The sequence below is a fragment of the Rana temporaria genome, chromosome 5 (genome assembly GCF_905171775.1).
Source record: "Rana temporaria chromosome 5, aRanTem1.1, whole genome shotgun sequence".
Lineage (NCBI taxonomy): Eukaryota > Metazoa > Chordata > Amphibia > Anura > Ranidae > Rana > Rana temporaria.
The window spans coordinates 41115317-41127680 of NC_053493.1; the positions used below are offsets into that span (position 1 = coordinate 41115317).

Below are 12364 nucleotides of genomic sequence, written 5' to 3' on the forward strand. Positions count from 1 at the left end.
CTCGTAGAGTGGGTGGGTTTATGTGGGTAGCTCTAGCAAGAGTTTGTACCAGTGTACAATCACCTGAAGGTAGCTGCATATATAAGGAATTTATGGGTAAGTTAAAATTCCTGTTTTTCTGTTTACTTTGAGGATTGTGCATCACATAGTAACTGGATTTGATACTTGAATGAACTGTCATACAAAAGCCTCTATGAATTGTGCATTGATGACAATTTTCCTTAAACAAAGATATGCTTTTAGAAACATAAACACAATTTACTTTTTTTCCAATTTGCTTTTGCTGTTAAAAAAAAAATCTTCTGTGCAACTAAAATGAAATATTTTGTACCTAGCACTTGCACTCTGTGTGTTGCTGATCTCTTTAACCTGCCATAAAAGCATTTAACTGTGTAACAACAGTTGTGTTTATTAGAAGGCTTGTGTAATTTTGATCCAGTTATCAAAAAAAATACATTAAGAGTTTTTTAAACAGACTTATTCTTAAATTGGTATACTTTGTTGTATTTAAATAAGATTGTCAATCCAACAAGAAACAAAGTAATGAAAGTTTTTTACACACAATAATTCATTCTATCAGCAGGGGAAGGGGCAGGAGGTGCTGCAGATCAGAATGGATAGGTTCTCCTGTACCCTAACCTGCTGATAGGATGACATCGTCGGGCGGGCAGGGGGAACCAGGACAGGACACGCGGACTGAGCGCAGCCTCTGCCCTGCCAAAGGTAGAAGTCCTAAGCAGGGGAGGCAGAGATTAGAATAGGGAGAGAGGAAAGGGTGGGCAGACTGCAGGGGCACTGTGATGGAGAAGGCTATGATTGCTAGGGGCACTGTAATTTAAAGATTGGGGCACTGTAATCATTACAGTGTCCTTTTACAGTGCAGTCCCCTTTATATTACAGTGTCTCCTTTAAATAACAGCCTCCATTTACATTACAGTGCCCCCTTTACAGAGCAGTCCCCTTTATATTACAGTGCCCCTTTTACAGAGCAGTCCCATTTACATCACAGTGCCCCCTTTACAGAGAAGTTCCCTTTACATCACCATGCCCCCTTTACAGAGCAGTCCCCGTTTTATTAATGTAAAGGGGACTGCACTGTAAAGGGACACTGTAATGTAAAGGGGGCTGTGATATGAAGGGGAACTGAGGACACGGATATAAAGGGGGAACTGCTCTGTAAAGGGGGTTGTAGTGTGAAGAGGGGCTGAGGACAGACTCTGTGAACTCCCATCCCCCGACCCATCCAAACACCACTACCCCACCCCTCCCCCTACACTAGTACCTTAACAAAATGGCTGCCATAAAACCGCTTCCTGGTGCCAAAAAGGTTGGGGCCACTTGTTTGGGAAATATTTACTTTAGAGGCAGCCCTTTAGAAGCAGCCAGTGACATCCCCGATGCATTCGCTCTGAAGGAACAGCATACCCATGCCGTTTCTTTAAAGCCCTGTGCCGTAAAAAGTGACTTCCGTGTGCATGTGATGAAGCCTGCGAAGGAAGACCAGGTGAAGATGGAAGCGCCTACAATGGTGACAGTGCACAGCTGAAGGGCTTTGTTTTCAGGTAAGTCTGTCATAATGTGCTAGTATACCTTGCGGGAATCTGGTCCCATCTAGAGATCTACCCATCCTAAGCATCAGTATAAATTCTACACACAAACCCATTTGCCAATAAGTATTCTGGGGTATGGTCCATGTGGTACCAAAAAGGTAATATATACAAAATGGTTGGAACGCTGGAAGTATTAACTTCTAGTCCATTATCCACATTTCTACCAGTTCTGGATCTCGGTTCAAAAAATTACTGATCTTTCAAAACGTACCTTGTGTGAAGAACTTGGTGCTTCTCTGTCTTTTGGGACATATGATAGGTGTTGAGACACTAGTCAAGTGATTTCTGATGACGTATAGAGTAGAGCCAAGTAGTGAACAGAACCACCACTGAAAGATACCAATTGCCGGGGAAAAACTATTTGGCAATTTCTCTACAATGGGTACATTTTTAACATTTCCCTTTGTCCTTTCATTGATGGATTGATAATCTGGATTAAAACCCCGACATAGTCATATATTATCAATAGGTCTGCTTTAATTAACCACAATTTCAGATTTAAATAATAGGTAAAGTAACATAAGGGACATATGTAATGCCCAGGAAAAGCAGAAAAGTGTTGTCACTGGTACGTAGTGTAAATTGGTGAAGGTAGCCGAGGCAGTAGTGAAAGCCATCACTGATCATAGTGATAATTAATCCAAACAAGTACAGTTTAATTACTATAAAAGAAAATTTCCTTCATAAACTAAAGAACAGCATTCCGTAAAAATCTAGTGATTTTTAAGTCACAATATACTCAGTTATATCTGCAATAAGGAATCGGCATAGTGCTTTATCCGTAGGGGTTTAAGCAGGGTAAAAAGTGTTTAAGTAGACTTCTACCTTAAAGTTTACAAACGTATGATTTGCCCAAGATTCACCAATGGGGTCTTAAACAGAAATACTAATACCATAATTACATTTAACATCCCCCCCCCTCTAAATTGGGTGAAATTAAAGAATATGCCAAGGACTACCTACAGGGACACCCACCGCTTGTTAGTCTCAGTCTACATTACCTATACAATTGACACACATTCACCTGTACAAACCCTGAAGATTTCTTTGTTTGCGTTCACTCTGTGCAACATTTGCTGGTAGTCTATATAAAGCCAACAAATGTTGCTTACATCCCCCCCCCCTCCAGGGTTAGTTTACCAATGAAAGCCTAAGCATGGAACCTTTTTGTCAACAGAGACCATGTGATCAGTGTCTTGGCATTGGTCAAGTGGCTGGCAACTGAAGAGAGCCCCCTCCTTCCTATGATATTTTAGCCCTCTCCTCTTTTGTGAATGTTTAATTACTCTATGTTCTGACCCAGATCCTCTGCCCCCACCCCACTTCCCTCCATAACCTTTTATGTGGAAGTCAAGGAAACCTTTCACATCATAGCTCTTTCCTCTTCTGTGAGTATCTAATTACTCTCTGTGCTGGCCAAGCTCCTCTGCCCCTCCCCGTACCTCCTTAAATAACCTTTATTTAGTAGTCAAGGGGAATACTATTGAGTGTCCACTGGGGCTGCTGACATTACAACCAAGATGGCGGCACCCAGCAGCAGTCTGACAGCTTTTGGATATCTTTACATGAGAGCCTTTTACAGGTAAATAACATGAATATAATACAATAAATGCACGTGTAATATTATAGGAAGATTTTTGTTGAAATGAATGGTCTGGCAACAAGGTCTCTTAAATGTTTTTTCCTGGGCTTTATTAATGTCCCCCTATTCGTTACAACTGAAACATTGACTAAGATGTTTATACAGAATGCTGGTGGGAATCCACATATTGTCAACCTGTGTTCTACAAAGTGAACGCTACATGTCCCATCTTCCCTCTCTGTCTTTTCCTTCTGAACTAATATTGCCTTTATGTCTGTGTCGTTTTCTGTGTGTGTTTGTCTTGTTTTCTGACTTTACGATATCTATTGTGCTTTAGACAAATACCCCAGGGAGATTATGTAAAAAAGGCTGGAGATGTCGACTCTTTTTATAGCGACTTGCCTCCTGGAGTCAGCTCCAACTCAGCATCTAGTTCTAAGAAGAGGTCTGCTATTCTGTCGCATTTTCAGATATCTGCCTGTTCCATCCCACATTATTCCATTAGTCAGAACATTTCATTGTTTTGCCGAAGGTTTGATCACTTTTTTATTTCCTACTTTGTAGAATATTGAATAAGGGGCTTTCCCTAAATCTTTGACTAGAAAGTGGCAGTGGCTAGGGTATCTTTTATGCATTAAAAGCTCCCTTGTTGCTTTGTAGCCAACAGTACATGAAAATGTCAGGTGGGGGGCTATGCTTTAACACTTTTTCCAGTTATGAAGTTTTAGTGTATTTTGTTCTATACAAATCCTATACTATTATGGTAGAGCTAAACCAAATGTGTTCTATACACTGGGACAGGGGCTGGACAGACTTCCTGATCACATGACCATTGTGATTGGCTGTAACAGTGGCTGTAACATATGCTTGAACTGCGGAAGAGCAAAGGTCCATTAGTACTGGGACATCGCTATTGAGTGCAGGAGGTTGTTTAATTTGGCAGTTTACTCTCCTTCAGACTTTAGGGGGGTGGGCTGTTGCTAGTAGGAATAGAAAATGTCCCAGCAGCAATAGAATTAAATGCCCCATCATTGGGAAGAATAGTGCCCCATGTTAATTTCTGTGGGAGAAATAGTGCCCAGTGAGAGAAATAGTGCCCAGTGGGAGGAAGAGTGCCCCATTGTTGGTGTCAGTGGGAGGAAGAGTGCCCCATTGTTGGTGTCAGTGGGAGGAAGAGTACCCCATTGTTGGTTGTTAGTATGAGGAATAGTGGCATGTATCAGTTGGAAATGTTGTACTCCAAGGGCCAGATAAATGCAAGCACAGGGCCACATCCAGTTTGAAGAACACTTCTCTAGACTATATGAGCTTCCAACTTAGAGGATAGTTACTGTATACTGCAATAAATACATTAATAGCAGTTATGGTTTGGACCGGATGTCTAGACTTGTGCAAGGCAACTGAAGACCTCCATTGTGTGTCTGTACTAAACCCAAGGCAATCCACAGAACAACAAAAAAGCCTATTTTGTCCTGTTATGCCCAGCGTATGCAGCCTACTATGCTAGCACTGGCATAAAGGCTTACCAAATAGAAAAGCTTTGGTCTTACACATAATGCTAGGTGCATCAATGGAAAAATGTTTCCTCCACATTTTTAAACTACACTGAAATATACATCATTGGAAGAACTGAGCACAGCGTCCACTTCGAGTACCTTGTTCCTTTAGTGTTATGGTGGCTACAAAATGACTGGGTAAGCTTGTGTTGCATGCACACAGTGTTGGCAGCTAACTTTTAAACTGATAATTCGTCACAATCACTAGAAGCTTGTGACGTGTCTCTGGCTTCTCCTGGATTGATGCAATATATTATCTGAAGCATTAAACTAGCTGGCCAAAGGTGTGCCATTGCTGTGTATATGTAACAGTGTTTAAAGAAAGTTCTTTTTTTTTTGTTTCATGCAAGAAAGTTTTAAGTGGTCATTTAAAGTACCTATTCATTTTTCAAAACATGAAGTCGTCCATTGGATCATTTGCCGTTTAAAATATGTTGTAAATTGTATTTTATTAGCAGTCTTGGGCACACAAGACACACTGTTGATTCTCTGAGCCGGTTATGAAGCTTCTGCTATTAATTATCAACCTGCTACTTTATAGTCAAAGAGACAATTGATGTCATAATATGCAATGACTATGATAGCGTTTATAGTGGCTGTTGCATGAGAAAATAGTGATTTAGACAAAACGTTTCAGTGTAGTACCTGAGATCTAGAACAGTAATATGTTAATTCAGACCATTAAAGTAAATCTAAAATCATATTTTTTTCCATAGGGAAAGAAATTGGTTAAACCCCCAGTTTTTTATTTTATTTTTACTGTCTGTCCCATTGGAAAGATCTCTGTTCACTTCCTGTCCAGTGGACACAGCAGGAAGTGAGAGGAAATCATTCCAAAGTGAGGGAAATCTCCTCTTAGGCTGGGTTCACAATAGAGCGGCTTACAGCAGGGGTCCAGTGTATCTCCATTCACTGGTTCAGGTCCGATTTCAGCCTGAATTTTTGGCTAAATTTGGACCTGAAATGGACCAAAAGACGCACGGGACTTCTGTGTAATTTGCACCGGAGTCACTCCGGAGATGTGTGAACCGGCTCCATACAATCTCCTGCTATGTGAATTGGATGCGGGGAAAACCAGCATTCAATTCGCAATAGTGTGAACCTAGCCTTAGACAGTTGTCACTTCGACGAGAGTCCCCTTTGGATTATTTTTCCTGTATTCTTGTTCCAGTGACAATTAAAATATTTTTATTTTCCCTCATTTTTAGTCCTGTAACAATGATCATTAGGACAAACAGACAGGGTGAATCTCCCCATTAGCTGGGCACAATTATGTTCCACATCAGACAAGCATGCTTTTAGATTCTCTAAGCTATCAATTACTGTTTATTGAACTAATAAGGCTTCACCATAAAATCTTTAGTCCAGACCAGAAGGAGAGTCATTCTATAGAATATGAGAATGTATTGTGTCTTTGAGGTTATGAAGGATGCACTTGTAACTGTGCTTTGTCTCTGTGCAATGTGTACACTTAGAAAATCAAAGCTTGTTATCCTTCAATAAATCATCAAGGTAGATTCTTTGTAAATGAACAAGTGCAGCATTTTACAAAAGTGGACTTTTTAAGTACTGTAGGTCAGCATACAGGTGTATCCACTATATGCACACTGTGCAAGCAATCATGATATAGAACAAGAGTTTAACATGGAACTAGTGACAGAGTGAATTTAATAAAAAAAAGTACAGATGAATAAGGAAAAGTAAACTCATTAAAGCTGGACTCTGGGCAAACCACTAAATATTACAGTTAAAATACAAACCCCATTGTTACAGCAAGATCTGGAGTGGGGGAAATCTTTATGACTTATGCTGCCCTATGAGCATCAAATGAGCCACAGCAGCTCCGGAACACTTTCAGATGAATTCAGAAGAATCGCGCATTTTTCAGCTGAGGTTCTGGTTCGCTTGTAGCATGTTTGTAATTGCGTTTGAGGTTCTATTAACAAATAATGGCACCACAAGCGCGATACGTGTTTGTGGCCTGTCTTTCCACGTGTTTCCGAGACACAAGGCAAAATGCTTGTTTTCTGTGTGTCTTGTGGTGTGTTCAGGAAAGCCAAGTTTAAATGCACCCTGAAACACGGAAAAGAATATACCTAAAAATATGATACTTTCCCAACATAGGACATTTTGGGTGGATCTCTGCTTCAAAGCTAAACTTTAGTATGTATGAAGCTGCTGCCTTAATACAGTACCTCCGTTTCTCAGGATCCTGCCTTCACCTTTGGACCTTTAGCATTCTGGGACCCCCTTTTCCAAGAGTGATTCAATATGCAAATCACCACCTTTCCTGAGAAAGTTGAGAATGTCCTACACTCCTTCTATAACACCTTATTGGACAATAAGGCTGCCCATCACATTGAACAGCAAATAGTGATTTGCAGAAAGGGATTAATAAGGGGCCACACTTTCTCTACTTCCTCAACAAAAAAATCAGATTTGCATATTAAAACTTCCTTAAGGGGCTCCCAGGGGGCTGAAGACGTTGGACAGTGGTACATGCAGGCATCAGTGGGCATCTGCATTCTGTTCAGGCAACTACTAATATTTGCATTAAGCCAGTTTACTGAAGGTAAAGATGTCACTTTAACCCACCCAAAACTGACATTTTTTTTGTGAGCTGTCTTTCTTTTAAGACATCTCAAAGACTCAAATATTGAGATTCCCCCTCAGGACTTTCCCAATTGTGTCCTTCCTACCCTTCCCACTACATGTACACACAAATATATACAACTTCTTTTGCATTCCTTTAACGGCTAATAAATTAACACCTAATAAGGAGAGAAGAACCTCATATTGGAATCAGCAAGTTGTTAGAACTGGGAATTTTGGAACATAGATCTAAAAAAAATAGTCCCTAAAAATATAGGGTGCATTCACACTGGGCATGTTTGAACTGAACTATGCCCAAGTTCCATTTTTCCCCTCCACATTACCCCACTGCACTCAAACTGGGCGATAAGAAGGTATTCCTAGGCACACTTACATCATCTCTTCTACCAGCCAGACCACAGTGTTCCCCGCTTCTGTGGTTCTGGGCAGGATACACTTAACAATTCTTGGGCAATATTCAGAGAACTCGCACTACAAAAACGATGTGGACCAATGCGGTGACCCGTAGAGTTCACTTTGGTATGAGTGCAAACAGTGCCTGAGCACAGAACTCTCCATAGATGTCGAAGCAAAAAAGTAGGGATCACTGTGGCCTGGTTGGCAGAGGTGATGATGTAAGTGTGCCAGGGAACTCTTGCTTATGGCCCAGTGTGAGTGCAGACCAGTGAAAGAATGGGAAGGGGCATGGTTTAGTTCAACCATGCCCAGTGTCAGTGAACCCTTAGTGACTCAGTTGATCCACATCTACCCATAAATGAGTTTTAGCTTAATTTTATGACGTGATAGGGGAGATGACCTAGGCTGACATCACTGAGAATGATGTCGTTGATTGCTTGTGAATTAATTGGCCATATTTTGGTAATAATATAAAAGGACACAGAATAACATATGTTCCTGTTTACATAGCAGTTGCTTGGTCAGTAAGAAACAGATGTTAGTTAATAGATAACAGATGTCTATATAATCTTGTCTAGTTTATTTTTTAATATGTTCTTGTTACCATGTGTTTTTGTGATGATTGTTTAGTGTATTAATCATGGGCATGACTGTGATCACCACATGTGGTAGGATTCAGTGGTATCTGTTCTGTTTTCAGATCGAATGGTATGTCTCACTCATGGAGCGAGAGGATACCTGACACCAAACATGTCTCTGATGTCTGTGAAAATGGACGACCGAGGAGCAATTCCTGGCAAGGTAAGTTCTGAGCCTTCAAATTGGTATACAAATCTAATTTTAAAGTTTTTGTTTTTGTTTTTGTTTTTTTAAGAGGGGGATGGAAAAAAGTCTTAAACTGATCAAAACTGAGCCATTAATTGGTCAAGAAAGAAAACCACCTACTTGGCCTATGAATCTCATGGTCTCATAATTATACTAGCCAGTATATGAGTAAATAGAATAATTATATTTGTATCTGTATATGGCAAGTCAACTACCAAGTTTGTTCCCTTTGTCTTCCAGGAAACATAAGCAGCAGCAGGAAAAAGCTTCGAGGAAAGCGTTTCAGACCCCGCTCCAACTCCACTGAGTAAGAACCTACATCACGAATAGATCATGCTATGTAAAACCCAGCAAGCTAGCCTTTGTTTCAAATTTAGGCAATTCGTGGCTTGCTAACTGTTGTAGAACTGCAAATCTCAGCAAGACCTGCAAGCTTGCTAGAACTTGTAGCTGTGCATCATCTAGTGCTGCAGGATGCCTAATTGTCATTTGAATTAAAGCTTGCTTTATGCACACACAGCTTAAGACAAATGGTCACAATATGTTCCATCTGTCATCTACTTCAGCGCATGCAGTTCACGCTAACCAGTTCTATTCATTAAGATTCAGTCTGAGATAGGGTATATGTCATTTTATTTATGTATGTTATGTTCTACATAGGTCAGCCCTGACACTCAGCAATTTTGTGACAGGTTAGGACCAGTAAACTAAATACAATCCCTGACGTTTTGTGAAAGAGCAGCCAATAGATCGTCATACCTAAGGGGCCTGTTATTAAAATAATCAAGTTTAATGTAACTTTTGCCAGTTTTTTGACCGAATTTATAGATCTGCTTCATTAGAGATTAGACAGTCTACAGTCTGGCAAACTACAAAAAAACATATATATATATATATATATATATATTTATATATATATATATATATATATATATATATATATATATATACCCTGGAACATGTTTATTAAAAGTAAAAGGAAAAGTATGGCTAATCTTTTTTGGCTATACCTCTCTTGTGGGTCACAGGAGTGCAGTAAGTTCTGCACTCCTGTAACCTGTTTTCAGCCAACAGCGGGCTAAAGCCTGCTGTCGGCTGACATCACAGAGCCTGTCCAGGATCGGAAAAGATCCGGTCTGTAGCCAGCAGCTGGCTCAGCCTCCCAGCAAGTCTCTGAGAGTAGGAGCCAGCTGCTTCTGCCCCTTACACAGCCCAGTGCTCCAGTGAGTGCTGGAGGAGCAGAGCAGAGAGCCCAATGACTGACAGTCACCAGCTCCTTGCAGGCTGAGGTCCGAGGGCTGATCAATCAGAGGTGTTTGATCACTTGGTTTTCGGTCTTAAAGGCAGCAGGGGACATCTGCAGCTGGAATCGGTGCTACAGCCATCTAGGTGAGTCTATAATAAATATAAATACATATATATATGTGTGTATGTATGTATATATATATATATATATATATATATATTGTTTGTTTTTTTGATTCCCAAACTTCTCTTTTAAGAAAGGATGCGATAAAAGGTAAAAAAAAAAATTATGCCTTGTAACAAAACTGGAAAGCTACAACATAACTGGCAAACTTCACCATAAATTGTGAACTAGAGCAAAATCAGTAAAATAAACATTATCAGCAAACTAGAACAAAATAAACTTGAAAAATAACTGATGAACAAGGACAAACCTGGCACATTTCAACACAATGGTTGAATAGGAAAAAACAAACTACAATATAAATGGCGAACCAGAACAAAACAAGCAAACCAAACAAAATCAGCAAATTGCACAAACAAGAAAACTAGAACAAAACTAACAAGCTACAATATCATTGGTGAAGATGGAAACAATTGGTAGATAACAACATACTGTAACTAGTAAACAATGACAAAACTAACAAACTGCAAAATTACTAATAAACTTGAACAAACCTATTATATTACACCATAACTGCCAAAGTAGAATAAAACCAAAAAATTTGAATATAACTGGCGATCCAGAACAAAACAGGCAAACCATACCATAACTAGCGATCTAGAACAAAAACAGGAAACCACACCATAACTAGCAAAATAGAACAAAGCCAAAAACTATAATATAACTGATGAACTAGATAAAAATAGGCAACCTAGAATATAACCAAAACTAAGACAAAACCTGCAAACTATACTATAACTACTGAACTAGAGCGAAATAGGCAAACTACACAAAAACGATCAAACTAGAAAAAAGCTAGCAAACTACAGCAAAACTAGGACATTTGAAGTCCAGTAAACTACAGTATAACAAAATGGGCAAACTACAACTAATAAATGAGAACCACACCGGTAAACTACCACATAATTTGCAAACTAGAACTTTGTAAAGTACAACAAAATTGGTGAGTTATGCCGCGTACACACGATCGGAAATTCCGACAAGAAAACTGTGGATTTTTTTCCGATGGAATTTTGGCTCAAACTTGTCGTGCATACACACGGTCACACCAAATTCCGACTGTCAAGAACGCGGTGACTTACAACACTACGACAAACCGAGAAAAATTAAGTTTAATGCTTCCGAGCATTCGTCGACTTGATTTCGAGCATGCGTAGGATTTTTCGCCGTCGGAATTGCATACAGACAATTGGAATTTCCGACAAGAACTTTCCCCGTCGGAAAATTTGAGTACCAGCTCTCAAATTTTTCTTGGCAGAAATGCCGATACCCGGTCGGAATTTCCGACCAAAAGCTCACATCGGACTTTTCTTGTCGGAGTTTCCGATCGTGTGTACGCGGCATTAGTGTAAGACTGTCAAACAAATATAAAGATGGCACACTTGAAAAAACAGCACTAAAACATAACAGAAGAAGGTAGAAACTTGATTGGAATAATAGGATATGATATAAGAATGATGTGCTCAGATGTTTAGTGGTGTACTAAACTGAATTATTTGGGTTCTCGTATTTTTGTTAAGTTTCAGTAGCATATGAAAACAGTTACAAATAGTGAAATCTGCAATTGGTTAATTTATTAATAGAAACAGGAAACCTTGTGGTTAAAAAAAAAATTAAGAAAAATTAAGAAAAAAATAATTTCATATCTATGTAAAAGTCCCTACACCTGTACAGAGCATGCACTATTTGAAGTTTATGTTTTGTTGTGCTGCCTATTCTATGTTAGGTGCCATTTTAGGCTACAGTAGTCTCAAGGTGATGGTTGGTATCTTTTAGGGGATTGCTCAGAAACAAGTCTGCTACATTCTGACAACTGGACTTGTTCTGTATTGTTAAGGACATTTTTATGTCCACTTGGGTAACTCAATCACCTTAATGCAAACAGCATGGAATCCAAACACATGCAAAGTAACTTGGTATGTAAAGTGCAGTGTAGTGAGGAATGCAAAGATCTGTACAATAAGCCCAGGTTCACACTGGGCTGCAGGAGTGAAGCCGTGCGAGTTCAGCTGAACTCGCACGATTTTACTCCCGCTGGGAGTCCCGATTTCGGCCGCGATTTCAGAGACATCTGTGCAGGTTTCTGCACAGATGTCAATGTAAATCGCGGCCCGAAATCGCAAAAAGTAGTACAGGAACTACTTTTTGAAATCGGTGCAGCGCCGCAGATGCGGCGTCGCACCGATTAGGACGGTGCCATTGCCGGCAATTGCCGCCGATTTGAGATGCGATTTGACATCTCAAATCGTACCAGTGTGAACCAGGCCTAAGGAGACAAAGCAACTTCTCAAAAAATGGATGGCTTAACATACGAGGGTGAAACCTGTACCATTTTAGCCAATAAAGTACATAT

General features: G+C 39.8%; 1 protein-coding gene across 8 annotated transcripts in view; it reads left to right on the forward strand.

Annotated features, from left to right (window-relative positions):
- Positions 1 to 12364, forward strand: part of ADAM22 (ADAM metallopeptidase domain 22) — a 390621-nt gene that overhangs the window by 360762 nt on the left and 17495 nt on the right. For 3 of the 8 annotated variants that reach the window (XM_040352431.1, XM_040352432.1, XM_040352434.1), the window contains exons 27-29: positions 3530 to 3724; positions 8458 to 8558; positions 8823 to 8889. In XM_040352431.1, coding sequence (XP_040208365.1) covers positions 3530 to 3724; positions 8458 to 8558; positions 8823 to 8889 — 363 coding nt within the window. Of the gene's footprint in view, positions 1 to 3529; positions 3725 to 8457; positions 8559 to 8822; positions 8894 to 12364 lie in introns of those variants that run through there. The other 5 variants (XM_040352435.1, XM_040352436.1, XM_040352437.1 and 2 more) reach the window with 3 other exon arrangements.